Raw genomic sequence first — 22,263 nt, 5'->3', positions numbered from 1 at the left:
AAAGTGCAAGTAGATAAATAGGTACCACTCTGGCGGGAAGGTAAACGGCTTTTCCGTGTGCTGCTCTGGTTCGCCAGAAGCGGCTTAGTCATGCTGGCCACGTGACCTGGAAGCTGTACGCTGGCTCCCTCGGCCAATAAAGCGAGATGAGCGCCGCAACCCCAGAGTTGTCTGTGGCTGGGCCTAACAGTCAGGGGTCCCTTTACCGTTATCTTTACCTTGAAAGCATAGCCTTCCCAGATTTTTATTATTTTGGAAAGGTAGAGGATAAACAGCTTGCTCTCACCTGACCCCAGAAAAGGGAAGGTTGCATCCAGTCTGAGCTTCTCTGTCTCAGTTTGGCGTTCAAAGAGTGGGGTGCGGGTTGCTGGGTCCCCCAAACGGGGGCTGGAGAAGAGGCTTTGCAGGGTCTAGGGGGGAGAGAAAAGGAAATGAATGAGCTACGCAGATGCATGGGCTCAAGTGGCCGATCTTGCTGCCATCCTGATCTGACCATCCTGGCCCTGTGGGCTGAAAATATTTAAAAAAGGTGGGGTAGAAATGGCCACTCTGCACATTCTCCATGGCACCATTGCAGCACAATATTCTGACATCAGAGGCCCAGCTCCTGACTGAGCTGAAACATGCTCTGAAGGGGCAGAAGGGCCACTTCATTGAGAGTGAGAGAATTGCAGCTGTCTGCTCCCCCCTTTAAATAGGGCATTGTTGATGTGACTGGCCCAGGGTGGGGCCTGACAGGCCTATAAGAACAAGTGCTGCGGCTACCACCCAGGAGGACTCCCCTGCTCAGCGCCTGAGGGCCCCAGTCCTGCCACTCACAGTCCTGCCCAGGGCGGGGCCTGATGGGCTCTATAAAGGACTGCTGCTGCTGCTGCTGGGCAGAGAGGGCTCTGTTTTGTTTTGTTTTGTTTTTGTTTTTTACCTATGTCATTTTAAACTCTGATATGAATGGTGTATTCTTAGTTTTAGATTTTGATTTATGTGGAAATTGTTTCCCATTTGGTTGTGTATTTTTTTTTTGGGTGTGGTTGGTGTGGTTTATTTATTGTTAAATCTTGTTATGCTGTAAGCCGCCTTGAGCACTGTTTTTTTAACTGTGGAAAGGCGGCATGCAAATAAAAAAATGATGATGATGAATGATGATCGTACCTCAGGGGTCAGAGGGGCACAATCTGCCCCATGGTTGCTCCCATTGAAAGGGTTCTGAGCCAGCAGAAACGGGGAGTTGGCAGCCATATCCAAGAGAGGGTAATTCACCAGGACCACTTTGCTGAAGTTGAACTTGTAGGTGAAGCGTTTGCCCTTGGTCTTGTGCAAGATCCGTTTGTTGTAATAGTACCTGGCAGGGAAAGAAGCAAGGGGCCAGGTGAGCAGGGTGGCTACAAATCCCCTGGGGTCTAAAGCGTCACTGTGGGATGTGCAAAACTGAGGTGGCAGCTGCTAACCAGAACCAGGAGAGTCTACCTTACAACAAAGGCCTGCAAATATTCTGTGGTTAAACCAAAGGCTAGTCCAGTGAATAGATAGCCAGGCCAAAACAAAAGCCAGTGAAATTTTATGTGGTGGTTTTTCATACAATGGAACCATTTGTTTCACCAAGACTGGAGAAATCCGGGTTCAAATCCCCACTTAGCCATTATACCCACCGAGGAACAGTTTGCAAGCCACCATCTCTCAGTCTAGGGACATGGGTGGCGCTGTGGGTTAAACCACAGAGCCTAGGACTTGCTGATCAGAAGGTTGGTGGTTCGAATCCCTGTGATGGGGTGAGCTGCTTTTGCTCGATCCCTGTTCCTGCCAACCTAGCAGTTCGAAAGCACCTCAAAGTGCAAGTAGATAAATAGGTACCACTCCGGCGGGAAGGTAAACGGCGTTTTCGTGCACTGTTCTGGTTCGCCAGAAGCGGCTTAGTCATGCTGGCCACATGACCCGGAAGCTGTACGCCGGCTCCCTCGGCCAATAAAGCGAGATGAGCGCCGCAACCCCAGAGTCGGCCACGACTGGACCTTATTGTCAGGAGTCCCTTTACCTTTACCTATCTCTCAGTCTAACCTATGTCTCAGTATTGTTGTAATAATAATAATAATAATAAATTTTATTTATATCCCGCCCTCCCCAGCCGAAGCCGGGCTCAGGGCGGCTAACAACAATAAAACAGTACAAACAACACTTTAAAATCATTCATTATAAAATTAATTAATTCAAGCCACTGGCAACCATTGGGCCAGAGCTCTGCGAAGATTGCCAGTGGAGGGAGTCAGGCTGTGCCCTGGCCAAAGGCCTGGTGGAACAGTTCTGTCTTGCAGGCCCTGCGGAAAGATGTTAAGTCCCGCAGGGCCCTGGTCTCTTGTGACAGAGTGTTCCACCAGATCGGAGCCACGGCCGAAAAAGCCCTGGCTCTAGTTGAGGCCAGCCTAACTTCTCTGTGGCCTGGGACCTTCAAGATGTTTTTATTTGAAGACCGTAAGTTTCTCTGTGGGGCATACCAGGAGAGGTAAAAGAGGCAAAGAAACAGCTGCACAACCTTGAGCTCCTTGGATATTATTATTATTATTATTATTAGCAGCAGTAGTATTATAAGTATTAGTTTTCTTATTAGCCGTGGGGCAGGGAGGGGAAGGGGAAGGCAAGAGCTGAGTTTTGCAGAGTGAAATCACAAACCCAGTTAACTGAAAGGCCTGCTCAGCATCTGCAACCCGCAAGAAGAGCACCTGATATTTTGCCAAACATGGCTTCACACACACATGACAAAGGCAATCTCTGCGGCCATGAGGACTAGAAACTTGCAGTTTTAAAAGGAGAAGAAGAATAAATCTTAAGAATTTCAGGAAGCTGGATTCTGCACTACCCGATACCAAATTCCACACTATGTGTTGCAGTTGTGAAGCAGTCTATGGCAGCACCCAACATGTGGAACGAAGAGAGAATCAAAGGGAGAAGAGTTTTTTTGTTCCGATTAGTCAAACATGAGCCAGAGCATGAAAGGATTTGGTGTTGTGCCAGCCCTCATGCTCCGTAGGAAACATGGGTCCCAACAACTAATCCTCTAAGCAATCTGAATTCTGCACCCCAAAATGATGAATTCTGCAACCTGCAGAAATTATGCAAATAGAGCACATGTGCGCTGTTTCTCTTTTCTATGACTTGCAGTGTTTACTTCATTGCTTAATTTTTCTGCTACTGCTGGTCAAGAGGAGCATGAGGATTAGCACATGAACACTGCTGTGGAGTTGGTGAAAAATCCATTGAAGAACAGCTGAGCTGCAGGACCATCTATACAAAGGTTGATTATGCAAAAAAGTATTGTTGCCCTTTCAAAAGAAAGGTGCATCACCTTCCAAGATTTCAAGCACCTTCTCCAAAATTCGAGAGAAGTTTTTATTTTATTTTTAATGAAAAACTGTACTATCTTAAATCACATCACAAATGCTCTTGGCGCCAACTTGTGGCATTGGCGTCTGCCCTGACTTAGGAATCAGCGCCCTCTGCAGGCAACAACAAATTCCATCCCCTTAGTGGCCTATTAGGGGGAATTGGACTCGGCTCCACTTCCAAGCAAAGAGCGCCCCCTGGTGAGTCATAACATGTCACCCAGCTCTATGCTAGCAATAAATCTCGAGCGTTCCTTAAACTGGTGCCCTGGGGAGGGAGCGCGGGTTATCAGGGAGTCTTCAGCATTTATTTACTGGGCAGAGCAGAGACGAATTCCCGGGCTCAGTTAATAGGAAGCGTCAATAGCACTTAGCTCCTCATAAATATTAATTAGGGAGGTGGAATCTCAAGTGGCCAGAGAGGTGCAGTTAATTAATAAGCAATAACAAATATCGCTGTCGATCAATTACACAGAGAGGCTACTGGGAGAGGATGATAGCAAAGCTCTTGTGGGTTTTGGCAGAGGTAGGCAAAGGAACAGGGAATCAAAAGCACCCCTTCTCATCTCAAGAATTTGATAAAGTCCTGGGAATAACATAAGCAACTGGGTATGTTGCATGACTGCATGTGAAACCAGTATTACACATAGCAAAAAATACTTACAAAGTGCAATCCTATACATGTCTACTCAGAAGTAAGTCACGTAGTTTTCAATGGGGCTTACTTCCAGGTAGGTATGTGTTGAAACTGCAGCCTTAGTCCAGTTGCCTATGTTGCAGAAATCTAACTGATGAATCGTATCAGTTTTAACTGATTAATCAGCTGATGGATTAAGTTTGCCAGTGAGCAAACTAATAGTACTTTCTTTGTTTCTAAATGATATAAATGTGTGTGTCTTTTGTAAGCACCCCTTTCCTGCATGGAGAGAATGCCTCTTTTTATAGATGATGGTTCGCCACCAGCAGTTTATATCAGCTGTTATTTTGAAAACTGAAAAATAACTTCCAAACAAATAAAATAAAGAAAGATGTTGCCGAATTAATCAGGGCATGTTGCAATGTGTGTGTGTGTGTGTGTGTGTGTGTGTGTGTGTGTGTTAGAACTTAGCATTAATATAGGGCATTTCAAGACAACTGCAGCTCTGTTATCTCAGTTCCCCTTACCACAGACCACAGACCTGAAAGGGAGGCCTGTATTATCCTGTCTACATCACAGATGTGAGGCTGAGTGATGGTGCCATTTTGCTTGGCATCTGTCTGGAGACAACAGAGGAGTGTGCCTTTGGCCACCCAGTGAGATTATGGCTGAGGTGGGATTTGAACAAACAACTCACTCCTTCTTGCCCACTGCCTGACATACCCATCACATTACTGGCAATGCTGAAGGCCACTGCATGCAGAAGGTTGCCTTCTTGTACCCTCTGAGCAGGATTACAAGCTTTGCTTCGGTCAGGCAGCTATGGTGGAGTGTTCAACTTTTTAAAGCATCAAATGGAAGGAACACACAGAGACCTAAAATCCCTTCAGTTTCACAGTGGGCTTGCTATGTGGCACTGCTCTCAGTGAAACTTGGTTGAACACAGCCCAATATCTTTTACAGATTAGACTTCCTACTTCATGCATAATCATGCCCAGGTAGGGGGCATCCTCTCACCATTCTTTAATTAGCCCACTCTGTGAATACGGGAGATTAACTAAAGCATCTTAAGAGGCAACAAATCCACTTTAGTTTTGCTTGTGTACATTTTCACACACCCTTTAATGGGTTCCTTTTACACCAGGGCTGTAGGCAGACTGGGACAGTGGCGTAGCGTGGGGGGTGCAGGGGGGGCCGGCCGCACCGATCGCAACATCTGGGGGGGGGGGCGGCGCTCGCACTCGCAGCTCTCTGCCCCTACCTGGCTCACTCACTCTCTCTCACTGCAGTGCTGGCTGTGCGAATCCGATCCGAGCCGCCGGGTCGCCGCCCACTGTGGAGGGGAGGGTGCCAGGCGTGCGGTGCGGTGCAGAGAGAGAGCGAGGGACTATCTGGGGGAGGGACAGTGCAGCGGGGGGGGGGCCCGCAAATTACTTGCCTTGCCCCGGGTTAGTGGGCGCAAATTACTTGCCTTGCCCCGGGTGCTGACAACCCACGCTACGCCACTGGACTGGGAGAAATCAAATAGCTCTGTATGTAATTCTTCTATGGTCCAACTTGGTCAACCTGGAGATTTCTGTCACTGAAGAATGAGGAGATATAGAAAGACAATCCCACTAGGCCCTCCATCTCAAGTTATGGCCAGCCCCTCCCCCTCCTCTAGAGAAATGGGGCATGAATAGAGCAATTGGCTTACTGGGTCTGTTAAAATCTAAGTTATCATTCATTTAGTTGAAACTATCTCCTTCCTTCGGCATCTCCAGAGCAGCAAGACTGTGCAACTGTTTCTTTAGGCCATGTATGATTCCTTAAATTTAATCAATAACCAATCAGTTAGTTATAAAATTAATCAGTTTCAAACTTTTTAACCAAAAGGTAACTCTAGTGGGGATTTTTAAAGGTCTCGGGGAAATGCCCCCACCTGGCCCCCACTCAAATGCCTGCCCTGATTGAACATTATCGCACTGTGAGTATGAAGGGATAAAGAAATATAAAAACATAAATTCACCCTGGAAGTTGTTTTCCAAAGCAGTAGGGAGAACTAGACGGGTTTCAAAAAACCCCGTTCAACCAGAATAGGCCGCAATGCTGCAGCGCAGGGCTAGAGGGCGCTGTGGCGCTGCAGCGCAGAAGCCTGCGGATCCTGCCGCCCAAGAGGCGCTGTCCCGCAGCGAAAGTGCTGAAACTGTCCGGGTCCGGCGCCGCAGGACGTCCCAGTTCCTCCCAGTGCCCACCCAGCGCCTCACCTCAAGGCCCTGCTCAGCTTGTCGTAGTTCATATGGGGCTTGCATTTACGGATTCCCCACAGCCTGGCCACCTCGTCCGGGTCCTTGATGACAAACTCGCCGTAGTCCCCTTGCCAGGCGATGACGTTCTGGTATTCCTCTTTTTGCAGAAGCTCCAGGATGAAATGCCACAGCTGGATCTGGCGAGAGCCGGGGCTCGACTCTGGCTTGTAGGCCCAGTCTGGGAAGGCGAACCCTGCCGGGGGAGAGGTGAAAAGAATAAACCGGCTGGGGTCTAGAAGGAGGGGTGGGGGGTTTGCTCTAGACAAGCCAGGAGAATCATTTATGTTTCTAGAGATCATAAAGTTGCTGGATCTCTCTCTCTCTCCTGCACCTTTGGAGCAGGTACGCAGGTACTTGCCTGCTGGGGCTCACGAATTCTGGAACCTCGTGAAGCATAGGAGCCAACTCTTAGGGGCCAAGGGGTCTTCTGCCCCCCCCCCCATAAAATATTTGAGGAGGCAGCCCTGCCCCCAACTGGATGGGCATTGCCATTCAAATGATGTGCGTGCACTGTGTCATGTGATCGATTTTGATGCTGGGGCTTACCTGGGCCCCCCAATATTTTATTCAAGTTGGCACTCCTGTTGAGAAAAGCAGCAGGACCTAACACTCTCTGGCGCAAGCCCCGTACCTATATGTGTGGATGCCAAAAGAGGCTGCCCGTGTCCCGAAACATGGCAGTCCCCCCCCCGCAGCATGCAAAGGAAAGGGGGTTTTAATGTCCAAAATGCAGCGACCTCTCAGGAAACTGATGCATTGCGGCGCTGTCACCTGATTTAAAAGTCAATTGATTAAATGAGCTTTGGTTGATTAATTGATTAGTCACTAGCTAAATCTACACATGCTTGTATACGAGTAAAAAAAAAATCATTCTGAAACCAAATGTGCATTGCCTTTTTTTAGGGGGGTGGTTTGCTCATATATTTTTATTTATTTCATAAAATAAAAAAGGGGGGAAACTTCAAAACAGATTTATAATAAGTGGGGAGGGGAGGAACTTGAGGATGGCAAAGGGGTGGAATGGGATTGTGAATAACTGATTTAACTTCAGGCTTCCCCCAGTCCTTTCAGAGGCTGCATTCGCACACATATTTGGAACTAAATCCTGCTGAGACCTGCGGGCCTGGCTTCTGACTAATCACGGACAGATTCAGGCTGTCAGTTTCTCAGATTTTAGCACTAATTGTCCATGTGTGTTTGTGTGTGCGTGTGTTAGAACAAAGAGGTCTAGAAGCTTGTTCTGGTTTGAAATGGAAAGTGAAGGTTACAGAACAGCTGTTTGTTGTGGGGTCAGAGGGCATTCCACTGTTTCTAGTTCTATTTATTCATTTACTCAGTTTCTATCCCTCTCTTCATCAATGTATGATCCCAGGGTGGGTTACGGATAAAACAAAGCTTCAGTGAAATGCAAGAGCACTGAAATATAACTAAACAACCATATTAAAACCCCAATTGATATATTAACAGGGCAACAGAATGATTACAAATTTACATCTGGTTGATTCAAATGCCTGTGAAGGTGCCTGCAGAAGTCTGGATAAAGACTTGTGTCTTCAGCTTATGCTGGAAAGTCAACAGTGTCGGTACCAGTGACAACGGAGAGGAGGACATTCCACAATCAGGAGAAGGTGCCACCACCAAAAAGGCCCTCTCTTGTGCTAACACTACATGTCTCACTCAGCAACAGGGCCACAAGAAGTGCCTCCCCTAAAGCTCTTAAAACACAGCCTGAATGGTTTAGGGTCAAATTGTTTTGTTGAGTTAAAGTGCTATAAACACTTACTTGGGACTAAGTCAACTGAACTCTGCAGGGCTTATTTTTCATTAAATTGCATGGATCAGGTTGTGATAGCAACTTATGCTAAGAATATCATTGGTTTAAAAATGGCCACGGTTAGTTAGTTAGTTAGTTAATTAATTGCATTTTACATGTTTCTCAAGGCAATATATGAACCCACCACAAAAACTGCTAAAAAATAGTTTTTAAGACAGTGCGAAAACAACAACTGAAGATTGGTTTGAAAACAATGCAAAAGGAACACCTTAAGTAAGAAGCAGTCTTGAGAATAGATTTTCCTGGGTGTATAAAAGTTGATTTCAGCTGGGCTGTGAATTTTTTTGTGGTACTGTATGCAGATAAGTTACAGTGCAGATTAATTCCAGGAGGTTGCTGTGTTTGTCATGGTAAAAGTATAGCACTGCAAAGATCAACTGGATTCTTGTACAAGTGTTTGTGGGATGCAGCCAGTTTGTCCAATGTATGAACAGGTATCCTCAGATGGCAGACATAGACAAAGGGCAAAAAATAGGATACAGTGATGCCCCCGCTAAAAAAAAAAGCCAGTGATAGTTCATTGCCACAGTAAATTTGTTAGTCTTTAAGGTGCCACTGGACCTTGTGTTGTTTTCATATGGATTTAAAAAGTTGCTATACCATACAAAGTGGTATTCTTGAATAGTTGTGGTGTTGTTTTTTTAAGATATCCTATGATATGGGACGTTCCTAAAAATCAAGTGAAATTTGTGAATTTGAAATGGTTTGAAATGGTTCAGTTAAACCTGGTTCCAATTAAAGCTAGGAATTGGAATTGGTAATTCTTTGTTACACCATTCATCTTCATGATTAAGACCCCAATCATTGTGTTTATTATTGAATTTGGAATGGTTGGGTTGCCTTTTTATACTACCTTTCTGAGGCTGTTTTTTAAAATTCCCTCTTCTGTCAGCAATGAGTATTTTTCATACGGTGTTTCTCCTGCATGAAACTGCTGAATGTTCATTCACTTATCAAGAGGTTTAGCTCTGTCACTTGTGGCCTGAATCGAGATAACGGTTTTCTATCCCACTGCATGTATTAATTAGCATAGCAGCGCAGGGATGCTTGCTTTAGAATCAACACGGCTTTGTGAACAGCCACTATAATCATTTCACATACTGTCAGGGGTTCAGGAGCAGAGGCACAGGAAAGGGAGGAAATAGAGAGCGAGGGGGAGGAGTCCGAAGGAAATGTTAGCGATGACAGCGGTCCGAGGTCTCTGAGTCTTTCCAGCGAATCGGAAGATTCACAGAAAGGGGCTCCCATGGTCAGGGCAAGGGGGGTGCCTAGGGGGACACCCCAGGAAGAAGGGGCCAGAGGGGACTCAGAGAGCAGCAGTTGGAAATCAGGACCAGCGTCCACACCAGAGTGCAGTAGGGGGGAGCAGTCCCAGGCATCGGGATCAGGCGGCGCACTGCCAGCGGGAGGACATGAGTCAGGATTGGCCACGCCTCCATCGGGGAGCGAGGAAACGGTCGAGAGGAAGGTTGAAGGCTGGGCGCGCGCGCCAAGTTCAAATGTACAGGAGGGCGGCACAGTTGGCAGCCCGGATAGGGAGCCAGGTCCCAAAGCCCGCCGAAAAGAGCGGGAGGAGTCAGGGGGGTCAACGTCAGCGTCCGAAGAATCCAGGAGGGAAGGGACCCCGGGGGGTAGCAGGACCCAGAGGAGAAAGGAGAGACGGAAGAGGTGGAGTAAGGCTAGAATCTTAAACTGGTGTACAGGGGGCGGAGATTCAGATGGAGCTTCGCCGGTCTAAACCCTAGACGTAGAGCTGGGGCGCTCCGGCTTGAAAATGGAAACTGTACTTCAATAAAGACCTTTGTACATTACTACCGGCTAGTGTTGGTCCTCTGTGAGCTGGGACCTGGAGCCAGCTCTGACACATACATTTAAGCATTAGCACAATTATCACAGTCTGTATTCATGCTTTTCATTTCCCACTGCTTTCATTGCCAACATTTGTTTTCTCCCCACATTTTGGTGAGTATATGTGTGCCATCTTAGGAAATCTCTAGTCCATGAAAGCTTGTGCCAGAATAAATTGTTTGTGCCCGAGGTGCATAAGACTCCGTATTGTTATTTTACTGCATGCAACCGTTGACGTTACTTTCCCATAGATGTCAAATATATTTGATCTCTTTTTGTTGGCCTGCCCCTTCGCCTCTTCTTTTTTAGTGGCTGTGCCTCTTTACAATATTTTATTTTTAGTGTCTAACGCTACACCACATGAACATTCATGCGCAGATCGTTGCATGCAGGCACATGCCAAATAAACCCAAATGTTTGTGCGCATGGCAAGACCTTTGCTAGTGAGTTTCCTCTTACACTACTTATAAAATGTTCCCTGAGTCCTCCGAGAGCTCTCCCTTGAAGTTGAGATGCTCTCCGCCTTGTAGTTATTTCCACTTTCAGATCTTAATTCCGCAGTGGGCTCGAATAACAACCTGACACTGTGTTTAAAAGCAGGCATCTCCAAGGAGCAGGGATAGCCAGCTCGGTCACCTCCACCCCGACTAATTAATCATGGCTAAAAGCTGAGCTCTCTCTGCAGCTCAGGAGGGAACGGACTTCAAGCAGAAGGTGCTGAGGGACACACTCTGGCCTCTTCCGTGCAGGAGAGGTCAGGCCGGCCTCTTCAGATCTGTGCCTCTATCTATGAATCTATCATTAACAGGCCTAATGAACTGCTGATCAATGCCTTGATTTTCAGTTACACAGAACACCTTTGGCACCCCTGCAGTAAATTACATTCACTCTCCCGAAGGCCTCTCTCTCGGATGCCAGGGCCCTCGAAGTGTGAGATCAGCCTCTCAACAGAGGCGCAAATACTTTGCTGGGAAGTCCTGGGCACTATTGATGCCGCTCAAAGTGCAAAGGGGATACCTGTCGCATTCCTCTCCCCCTTGCATTAATTGAAGGCATGAGGCACCAAGGGCAAAGCGCTCTTGGCCAATGGGATGGTAGCAGGACTGGAATGTAATGCCCACAGAGTTTCTACATCAGCTCTAAAATATGTGCAGTTTACCTGCAGGCCCACAGCCTGGAATATTAAGGTGTTGGTAAGCCCTAGGATAAAGCAGGGGTCTGTCTGTGTCCAGTAGCCTTCAAAGATGAATGCTACTTAACTTGCTCAGTGCTTTATTTTGACGAAGCGAAATTTAATTTATCACAAAGGGAGAATAAATACCACATGGTTGTCTGTCCATTTTATACTGGGAGACTGGAGCAGGAACACTAGCTTTTCATTCTCCCTACACAGTTTCCCTTTTATTTTTCCGTAAGAAAAACAGCTGGCACCCTAAACAGATGGACAGTTTTGTCTCAAAGGTTCGGTTCAAGTCACCCAAGGAGATTTTGGGAGGCTTCCCAGTTTCCATTTCCCATCTTGAACATGGGAATGTTTTCCTTGGGGTTTTTGAAACAGCAAGACAGGTGTGTAGGTGTGTGTGTGTACACACACGTATTTTTCACTCTATAAGACACATCAGACCATAAGATGCAAGTAGTTTTTGGAGGAGGAAAACAAGAAAAAAAAATATTCTGAATCCCAGAAGCCAGAACAGCAAGAGGGATCGCTGCACAGTGAAAGCAGCAATCCCTCTTGCTGTTCTGGCTTCTGGGATAGCTGTGCAGCCTGCATTCGCTCCATAAGACACACACACATTTCCCCTTACTTTTTAGGAGGGGAAAAGTGAGTCTTATAGAGAAAAAATATGGTATATATAAAAAATATGGAATAATAATTATTATTATTATTATTATAGCATGGGAGGCTGAAAGAAAATTGCTTTTCATTTGTATAGCCTGCTCTCGGCATTTTCTGCTTTATTTGCAAAGCAGCAAGAGTGGATTCACCATGGTTCTAACTACTTCACGGAGCAGAAACAGTCCTGGATGGAGTCCTTGCTGTCGCTGCCACTGATGGACGATCTGTTTGTTCCCAAAGCACATTTGCAGTTCACATGGAGCAATGGTGCGGAGTAACAAACCACATAGGCTTGGGGTGTGTACCCCAATAATCTTACACAGCGTGCGAGAGCTCCTCAGCAGCGGACAGCTTCACACAGAAAAGTTTCCCTGGCATTCGAAAACCCCTGTTGTAGGTGGAAATTCACAGGTTCCTTCTGCATGAACCACTCCCATTACTTTTTGAAAGGGAAACACCAGCTCACAACTCCCCCAGGAACAAGACCTGATCAGTAGAGGGTGGGTTACTTAGTGGTGAATGAATGGCACTCTGTACATGCTCAAAGGCCAATTGTTTTTAAGGAGGCTACACCCTATTAATCACCCTGTCCTTTATTTTTAGGACCACTTAGTAAATTACAGCTTCTGCCAAATTGACATGGAGTGTCTGGATTTAGATTGGCAGGAACAGGAATACGTTTACTCAGTCCAGACACCTCGAAAGGGCCAGTTAAGTCAAAATGAGCCTTGAATAAAATCTGGGCCTCCTAGTCCTGTTTTCCTGGCTCTTTGGTCTCTCCCCAGCCCATGCCTCTCTTGCAGCACACTTCCTGGAGTCCCTTTGACTGGCTAAAATGTGTCTTTGATTATGCCTCTTGCTTGCTTCAGTGGAAGGTGGAGAGATGTGGTTATAGCACTGCAGAAACCTCAGGCCTGTGTGTTGCTGAAATGTAACCTACTTTTTAAGAAGTAAGGGTCACACCCCAAGCTCCGCCCACCTTTGTCTCTGCCCCCCCCCCTGGCAAGTGGCTCCACCCACCCCTTAGAAAGTTGCCTACGAGGGAATGTGGACCCCAGGCTGAAACTTCCATGCCATGGATTTAAACTCTTTCAGGTCGTTCACCCTTGCAAACAAATGAACCAGCAAACTAGGCATGTGATACACAACCGCAGAGAGGTTAAGGAAAACACAGTTTTCCACTGCTGTCGCTAGAGTGATGGGCCTCGCAATGTGACTGACTGTTAAAGTGCCATGCATTGACGCTGCAAAAATAGGTGAAGTTGCTCCCCTTTTTTCAAGGGAGAGCCAGGTGGTGTAGTTAATGTGTTGGATTCACAACGGGGAGAACTGGGTTCAAAAGCTGCATAACCGTGATACTCACAGGGTCACCAATAGCCTACCTCCCAGGGTTGTTGTGAATCTTAAATAGGGGCATGGGAAAACCTGCAAACGTTGCCTTGTGCTTCTTGGAAGAAGGTGAGATGTGGATGCAGAAAAAATACATACAGTGAGACTTTTCCTCCCCCCCGCCCCCGAACACCAGACTGCTAAGATTCTTCCTTTGACTGCCCTGCCATGGTTTTAGCCTCAGTGTATGGGGAAAAATAGAATCAGCTGGCTAATGAAACATGCAAGGCTTCTGTCCTCAGAGGCCCAGCATGGAAAAGAGTGCCCTGCGGTTAAAACCAGCTCCTTTGATTGTCACTATTGCCCCCCAGCCTTCAGCTTGGAGCTACAAACTCCACAGCAGTCTAGACCCTTGGGGGAGATTTTGCTGTGAGAGAGGGGGAGGGTGCAGTTATTAGCTGTGTGAAATGAGTGGGTATGATATTGTGTGTTTGTTTGTTTCTAACTGGGAGAGGATGGACGTAGAAGCCATGATGGCTGTGTCTCATACAGTACAGTACAATGAATTTTATTCATTGGATGGTCTCTATACTGGATCCATTTGCAGAAAAATCTCCTCTTCAAATTCTTATGTTTTATATTTACCAGATATCCACTGACGATTCAAATATTTGCGAGTGAACTGCTGAATATTTTACATATGATAATGTATGTTCCCTACCTTTCTTCAGTCCCCTGTTTTCTGGCGGTTGCTTTTTATTATTCACAGCTGCACTCGCATTTTATTTTATTTTTAATTTTATTTTTATTTTTAATTTATTTTTGTTGCTATGAATTCACTGAATAAAAGTTAGGAATACATTTTAAAAACAAATAACTTCATTTTTTTCCATGTTGCATGCAATGGCATGTAGCATTTGATAGTTGACATGCAATAGTATGTAGTGCTTTTTGACATTTGACACCTGTCAGTATCAAAACAATCCAGAGATATCAACAGGTCTAAAGCCCTTGAGATAATGGTTTCACCTTCAATGTCGAATTGGAATTCTGAAAATGAAATTTTTGCATGCCGAATTTTGATAGAGAAAGAACAGCGGATTCCAAATATTTGTGAATGTTGATTTCAGTGTTATTGTATATGTCAGCAGCAGTAATGTATAGCATTCTTTTGCACAATAGCAGTAGTATGTATGTACATAGGTATCAAATCAAACTAGGTTTGATGTTGGGCATGCAATAAATAATGGACTGAACACTTCACCTTGTCTGTGCAGGAGCTAGTGAAGGAGAGAAAGAAATTCTGCACATGCTCAGAGTTCCCCTATTATCTACATACTGTGCAGCTAGCATTAAAAACCGACCAAATGGCACACCAATTTCTACTAACCGAAAGGAACAGACTGCAGCAGAACATTTTGCCAATCCTATTAAAATGAATGGGAAACAGAACAGTAGTATCCATGATTTTCTTTTCAGTCTGTCCATGTTGCAAGGAATAAGTTAGCTCAGCTTTTCCCAAAGTTTCTTTTCAGCCATTTGTCACCAGGTCCTAGAAATTGTTTTTACCTGAGCTAATCAAACTAATAATACACAAGAACACTGCGCCTCTCAGGAAGTGCAGAGCTTATTCACCACTGAAGGTGGACAGACTGCACTCGTGGTCATTTGGAAGAACAGTGTTTCATAGAATCATAGATTTGTAGAGCTGGAAGGGACCACAAGGGTCATCTAGTCCAACCCCCTTTCACCTAACATGGGGCTCAAACCCACAACCCTGAGCTTAAGAGTCTCGTGCTTTACCAACTGAGCTATCCCAGCTCAGGCAATAAGGAACGATTTCTACAGATTTATTTTAATCACATTTATTTTCATGGCATTGGGGAAGACAATATGTTCACCCAAGCCCCTGCATGGAATCAGGGTACAGGGCAGAAATGAAGGCATTCCTGATGCCCATTCACACATGGTGTGAAATGTGTGTCTATGTACTTCCCTCTGTTCTGCCTGTGCAGCATGATTTAAAGCATTTTGTCTGGGATGCGGGTTCAAGCCTTCACTCAGCGACAGAGTGACATTCGGCCAGTAGCCTAACCTACCTCACAGGGTTGTTGTTCTAAGTATAAAATGTGGTGGTGGTGGGGATTTGTACACTGTGTTAAACTCGCTGGATGAAAGGTAGGATAAGAGTGAAATAATAAATACTGTAAATAAAAACATCAAGTTGCCTACTGTTGGAATTCATAGCTAGTTGAGCTCAAACACGTGTTTAAAAAGAAACACGTGTTTAAAAAGAAAGACAGCTTAAGAATTATTAGGACAGGGCCACTGGGCTCCAGAAACCTGGTGATTGGACCTCTCCTTGAAGGCTCAGCTAAAGTGACAGTAATAAGGACTTGCGGTTGTTTCCAAAGCTAGTCCTGCTCAGAGTAGACCCACTGAAGTCAATATACATGACTAACTTAGGGCCATTGATTTCTGTGGTTCTACTCTGAGTTGGATAGCGCCCTTGGGAATATTCATATTTTTGCTAACTCCTTGACTTCCTGATTTGGGAAAGACAACATCTCAAACAGCGCCATCTGTGTGTGTTTGTAGGTGGGTATTATGGTGGTGATTAAATTTGCTTTGACTTCTTGGGTACATCCCCAACCTGTTGCAGGTGCATAGCGGTGTGGTGGACCATCTTAAGCTTCTTGGAGGGGGGGGTATAGGTGAGGTATAAATGCAATAAAAATAAATAAATATGGCACAATAAAAAAGCAGGAAGTAAGGCAAAGGAGAAAAATGTTGGTTCTAGTTGTATCTTTCATTTAAAAAATTGAGGTATCTCCATTGGTTAGAGCCCAGTGGTGATAGCTCCAAGGTCATCGAGTAACAGAATAATAGAACTGTAGAGTTGGGAGATACCCCAAGGGTCATCTAGTCCAACCCCCTGCAATGCAGGAATCAAGGTTTGATCCCCATATGGGACAGCTACATTTTCCTTCATTACAGGGGGTTGGACTAGATGATCCTCAGGGTCCCTTCCAACTCTACAAGTCCTTTCCAACTCTGCAGTTCTATGATTTCCCAGTGGGGGAGGGGGAGAAGCACTGGCCAAGTGAGATCACCCTGGGTGCTTATAGGAACTGAAAGATTGAGATATAAATCTCTGCATAAAGAAGCATAAACTTTTAAAAGTGGTGGATACGATGGAGTCTCACCTTGGAAAGTGCTCCCCCGGTTTGGTCTATGGCCGGATCTACCCTGAAATTAACCCCCGCTGCTGATATATATCTGTGTGTGTGTATTGGTAAAGCGAAGGCAATTTTACCTGGAGTCCAGAGAGCAGGAACCGGCGAGGTGAGCAGCAGGTCCGAGACGCAGTTACAGTCCATGGCGCGAGAAGGTTACACCTGCAGAGGCGGAGAAGGGGAGGAGGGCGGTGAGATTGGATGGATGGATTGGGGAGAGGAAGCAAAAGCAAAAGCAGGGTTTGTGCCGTTTGAGAGAGGCAACTGGATGAACGCATTAGAACAGCGAGGAAACGAGTTCCAAAAAAATGGGGTGGCGTAGAGGGGAAGTGGTTGGTTGTTTTTTTCAGGAGACAGCGGAGGAGATAAAGTTCTGCCCAGCTTCTTGCGGCGCTCCCAGAGGGCGACGGGCCTCCTGCTGCATCCGAAGGACTAAGGCCGAAGTCGCCAGCTAGCCCAACACTCAATGCCGACCCGAGCTCCATTCCCTGCGCCCGCCGGTGCGCAAAAAGCTCAGTAGCGAAGCTCCGCGCGAAGAGGGAGAAAGAGCCCGGCGCCTTGGACCAGCTGAACCCGCGAATTATTCGCCTCTCTTTTGGGGTGCCTGCCGCTGTATTCCCCAGAAGTTTGGCCTCTCTCCGGACACGAAGTACTCGGAATGAGACGATCCGAACTCGGAAATAAGCCGGACTCACGAGTTGCTAGCTGTGGGTCTGCTCCCCTGGAATGTGGGAACGGTCGAATTAATTGGCATTTCCTTCCAATTAAACTTGTTGGCTTCAACCCCGAGGCATCGTGGGCTTTGTTGCGAGTTGGGCCGCTGGTGTTATGTCGGTCTGGGCAATTGCGTCTGCGTGCATTAAGGAACGCTTTGTGCCCGTGGTTGTGTGAACACGTCCCCAGAGCGAGTGCACATTTAAATTAACGGTGCTGCCTTGCACACATACCTCTGCGTGACCCTGTGTGTGTGTCTGTGTGTATGTACTTGTGTAGATCCATTTGGCCCTTGGGTGCTGGTTTCCATAGAATTATTATTTATTAAATCTGTATATTGTATTACTTATTAAATACGTCTGAGAGGGAGGCTGGTCGCCGCCGTCAACTGCTTCTTTGGCGCCAGCTCGCATGCCGAGAAGCCTCCGCCCAGTTGTATAACGCCCCACAAGTCTACCCCCAAAATATCCGCAGCAGCCCACCCAACAAAGCGAATATTGAGGGAGGGAAGGGTAAAGTTTCTTTTCGTAACCTGCACATTATCATTTTACCCAACCCCTTTCAACCGAAGAGCCACAGGGAAAGAGAGAGGGCAACAGGTAGCCCTCATTAAATTAGAATGCGCTCATTCAATTAGAACAAAAAACAGACCGCGATCCTAAACACAGCCCCTTGAAAGTTCGTCCCACGCTGCATTTGATGAAGCTTTCTCCCCCCAAAGCAGGCATAGGATCGAGGCCTAGCACCAAGCCCCCTCAGTGACCGAGAAGGGCTCCCCTTTAATTGGAGAGGGGGCTTCTTCATACACACGAATATTACACACCCTTGGGAGTGCAGCCTTGCACGAGGGCAGGGCAGCTTCCGCAGAATACTCACCTGCTTCCTCCACGCCAGCTAGCAGAATAGAGGTTGGGCCCAGCTGCCCTCTTAGGAATCTGGCCCAGGTAGCTCAGCCCTGCCTTACACTGACCGGCAAAAGCTCCCCAGGCATTTTTTCTATCTGCAGATACCCATGACCGAACCAGGGGCCGAAGCATGACCTCATCGCAGCTCTTTCGCTTGCCTCTCCCCAAAAACCCCACTCGGAATGTCCGATTCTCCCCGCCAAAACTTCAAATTCACAACAGCAATAATAAATAACAGCAAATGTATTCATTCCATCAGCGCGCTTTACACCGTAGCAAGCCGGGAAGCGAAAAGAAAGAGGAAATGGAAAAGGACAAGTCTCTGCCCGCAAGGAACTTACAAACTACGAAGGAAGGAGGAGGAAAGAGAAAGGCAGCAGAATAACCGAGGAAGGGTCTATACTTACGGTTTTCCCGCATGTAGATGCATATTCCTATTAAGTTGCATTAGCTTCCCACCCCCACCCCGCCGCGCCCTTTCTTGTCCCCTGCTTCCTTCCTCCCCACGGATTGCTCCATTTGCGCCCCACAACGGTTTAAAGCCCATCCTTACCTCTTTCCCGCGCCACGCGTCCATCCGAGGGGTTTTTTTTTGGGTGCCCAGAGCGGGGGCAGTGTCCTCCCTGGTTCTTCAAGAAGCATCGTCAAACATTCCGCCACCACCCCCCCGCCCCAGCTCAGCCACCCTCCCCCCCAACTCAGCCGGCTTATTTGGCGGCTGAAACGCGCCTCCTCCCCCTCGCTCGCCCCCACCCGCACTCCCCCTCCAGCCACCCCGGGGCCGAGCGCGCGGCTGGCCGGGCTGTCAGATAATTACCGCGGCGGCGGAGGAGCCGGTGCCCTGGGCGACTCCGCTCGGCGCCTGGCGAGTGACACGCGGCCCGGAGAGCCGCATCATTTATGGATTCGCCCCCCGGACACGAAAGAAGGAGAGGAAGAGAATGAGAGAGAGAGAGAGAGAGAGGGAAAGCGCACCTGTCTTCCTCGCCTGCCCCTTACACGCTCGTTCCTTCTTCCCTTCCGTCCCTTGCACATTCCCCTTTCCCGCACCGCTCTTTTTCTCTCCCTTCTTCTCCCCGCTCCGTCCCTTCTTCTCTTAACTTCTCTCCCGCTTCCCTCCCCGGGAGTCCTTCACTCTCTTCCCTTATCCCTTTCACACAGACAACCACGCAACCCTTTCCTCTCTCTTCTCCCGTCCTATTCACATTCCTTCCTTCCCTCTCGCGCTCTCCTCCCCAGCCTCTCTCCCTTATTCTTCTTTTTTCACCTCCTTGCACCTCCACACTCTCCTCTTCCTCCTTTTCTTTCGCGTTCCCTCCTTTTCTTCCCCTTTCCACGCCCGCTCCTTATCCCGTGTTGAGTTCCTTCTCTTCCTCCTCTTCCCCCGCTTTCGCACTCTACTCTTCCACTATCCTGCCCTCCCTCTGTCCCTTCTGTCTCCCTCTACCCCTCCACCCGAGGAGATCTAGAACCGGAGGGTGGGAGAGTGATGGCGATGGGGCGGGTGGGGAGAGGGTCCGAGCTCCAGCCGTCTCCTGAGGTGTCCGGGCGCGGCGGCGGCGGCGGCGGCGGCGGCGGCGGCGGCAGAAGCCGCTCCAAGGGTGACGGCGCCTGAGCTCAGCACTCGGCTCCGTTTGTCTTCATTAGGGGCGGGTGTTTGCTTGTAACTACTCCTCACTTCCCCACAACAGCTCCACCGCCGGCATGAGGCGGGCTGGAGTGGCGGGGGTGTGCGTGGGGGAGGCGGAGGGGGGCGGCGATGAAAGAGACTCTCGCTGCGAGAAGCGAAAGTAAATAGAAAAACAGCCGGAAGAGACGAGGAACGAGCATTTGCGCTCACCACCACACCGTCTCCCTGCCACACAACTGTTGTTGTGTTTGTGTGTCTGAGAGTGGGGGGGACAGGGAGCAAAAAGTCAACACCCTCCCTCCCGCAGTTGTAAACGCAAACATGTTTGAACGAGAGATCTTTCCCAAGGCAAGAGGGAGTTAAGAGTATTGGCGGCGGAATGGCCCCAAACTTTGATTCAAGCGGTATAGTGTGGACGAGGAGTGGCGTCCGGCTCTCCTCTGACAAGAACCACTTTTGTGTGTGTCTTCTCAAGCGGATGCTCCCAGTTTGGGGGTGGGGTGATGTGTTTTCAGACTGGGATGCAGGTGGACAAATAGAAGCCTCCACCTGCCTTCGCCCAGTTGCTCTCCAGCCGCGTACCTGCTTATGCCCATCTTCCCTGCGCAGGTTATGCCCGTCGATCTCTGTATTTACAAAGGCGGGGGCTTTAATACTTCCTACATAGGCGCAGGGACATAAGATCAAATTCCAGTGACCGGGTCTTAGCAGGGTGGGTGTGTGGCTGGGAGACGGCGGAGGAAGAAACATGAATGACCGGAAATTGAGGAGCGAGAGAAGGTACAGAGTCAGGTGGAGTGATGGGGAGACGCTCCACAGAGAGATGTATTTAGACATCGTATCCGGAACAGAGTCGGTTTAAGACCAGTTTAGCAAGACACATTAGCACCTGAAATCGAAGAGATCGGGGTGTTCAAAAACGCCGATAGATAACAGGGACATCGCAGCTTTGTCCCCGCGTTCAGCACCGGGGACAGCTCCGCCTAATAGCGAAATGGCGCTTTTCTCTTCCAAGCAAGCCAACACAGAACGCAATACGGATAGATATAACTTCCACCCAGTGTCACCCCCTTGCCACCTTATTTCATGTAGTACCCCTCACCTGCCCCCCCTTCCCGAGCTCCAAGGATGTCACCGAAGCCCCCGTCTTCCTCTCTGCGCGACCCCCGCCGCCAGCTCCCAGCCTCTTGTCCTTGGTTGCAGTAATTTTCCGTTTGATTTGGGAGGTAATGCATTTTTTACAAATCAAAGAGGAAGCTAGCAGATCCCCCCGCAGGCCCCCAGGAGCCGGGGCCCAGATGAGAGGCGCAGATCATTTCCTTGTTAGTTTTGATTTCGGTTACCGAGGCTTTCAACTTCCCTCCAACCTCCTGGAGAAATGTTATAACAAGTAGCCGAGGGAATTTTCCCTTCTTTGCTTCCCCACTCCTTCCCTCCCTCCCTCCCTCCCTCCCTCCCTCCCTCCCTCCCTCCATTTCTGCCCCCTCCCCTTCGCTTTCTCGCTCGGTCTCATCTCTGCATATTTCTAAAGCGAGGAGGGCGTAAAGCAGCCGCCCAAAACTGAAAAGAAGGATGCAGGAGAGACACGAGGCACCAAGGACGCGCCCCCCACCCCCTCACGCCCCCCCCACCCCTATGAGACCCCCACTTTCTTATTTATATATTTATTCACTCTCTTCCCACAAATTTTCCCCACGCGGTCTTTTCGAGAGATCCAAAAATATTTTTTAAAAGTTAGCGTTTTAGGTCAGAGGGATTATAAAATCAAGACACCCAGGTTTTCTATTTTTATTTTGGGTGGGGTCTAATGTTATTTTTGGTTAGGATTAAATGTTTGCTGTAAATGTGCCTCCTCTGCACATCGCTGTGATCATTCAAGGGAGAGGATGGCTAGAGTATTCCGTCCATGTTCGGTTCAGCAGAATTTTCAGCACTACCCGAAAACTGCTTACTTGGAAGCAAGCCCTGCTGGGTGCAACAGGACTTACTTTCTAGCAAGCCCAGTTGAGTGCAGTGGGATTTAAGCCCAGGGAACTGTGTGCAGGATTACAGCCTCGGACGAAAACCCGCAAACGCACTGCAGAGTCGCGCGTGCATTGGTTTCTTCACTTGTAAGACTCACATAAGCGACATGCACATATTCAGGCGCGCGCACCCGCCTCATGCCTAAAGCTGCCATACCTGTCTGAAAAGCCCACCTATGAACACACTTCGTGGAGCACACTGGAAGACAGGTGGGCAGGTGGAGAAGCACCCGCGCCTGTTTATCAGGGCTGTGCTTACCTGAGAGAAAGTCCATGGAGCTTTACTAATCAGTGCGCATGGATAGGATGGCGCTGCATTTTGTGGGTGGGTGTTTTGTCAACCGAGTAAGTAATTTAAGTTAATACCCCTCTGCCTTTTTAAACAGATTCAACTGATGATAAATTCGCGGGTTACCAAAACCTCAGTATGGGTGCCTTGACAGGAAGGGAAAACTGGCACCTTAATAAAGGGAAATCTCCAGTAACCGTGGAAGAAAAAGCCACAATCTAACCTTGATTATTTCACAACGTGCAGACTCAAAAAAACAAACAGGTGTGCTCTGAACTGGCAACCCCGCGGTTACAAATTGGTCTTCGCCGATTAATC

The 22,263-nt window shown here is 47.9% G+C and overlaps 1 protein-coding gene across 5 annotated transcripts in view; it reads right to left on the bottom strand.

Moving 5' to 3' along the window:
* Positions 1 to 22,263, bottom strand: part of ERFL (ETS repressor factor like) — a 164,758-nt gene that overhangs the window by 2,511 nt on the left and 139,984 nt on the right. For 3 of the 5 annotated variants that reach the window (XM_083455674.1, XM_083455673.1, XM_083455677.1), the window contains exons 2-5: positions 16,464 to 16,545; positions 6,255 to 6,489; positions 1,150 to 1,339; positions 287 to 410 (exon numbers count right to left, since the gene is read on the bottom strand). In XM_083455674.1, coding sequence (XP_083311800.1) covers positions 287 to 410; positions 1,150 to 1,339; positions 6,255 to 6,489; positions 16,464 to 16,527 — 613 coding nt within the window. In that variant the 5' untranslated portion in view covers positions 16,528 to 16,545. Of the gene's footprint in view, positions 1 to 286; positions 411 to 1,149; positions 1,340 to 6,254; positions 6,490 to 16,463; positions 16,546 to 18,555; positions 18,646 to 18,819; positions 19,573 to 22,263 lie in introns of those variants that run through there. The other 2 variants (XM_083455676.1, XM_083455675.1) reach the window with 2 other exon arrangements.

This window comes from Podarcis tiliguerta, assembly GCF_965153285.1.
Source record: "Podarcis tiliguerta genome assembly, chromosome: 8".
In the NCBI taxonomy this organism is placed as follows: domain Eukaryota; kingdom Metazoa; phylum Chordata; class Lepidosauria; order Squamata; family Lacertidae; genus Podarcis; species Podarcis tiliguerta.
Note: the sequence above shows the minus strand (reverse complement) of the source record. Positions and strands in the feature narration are given on the sequence as shown.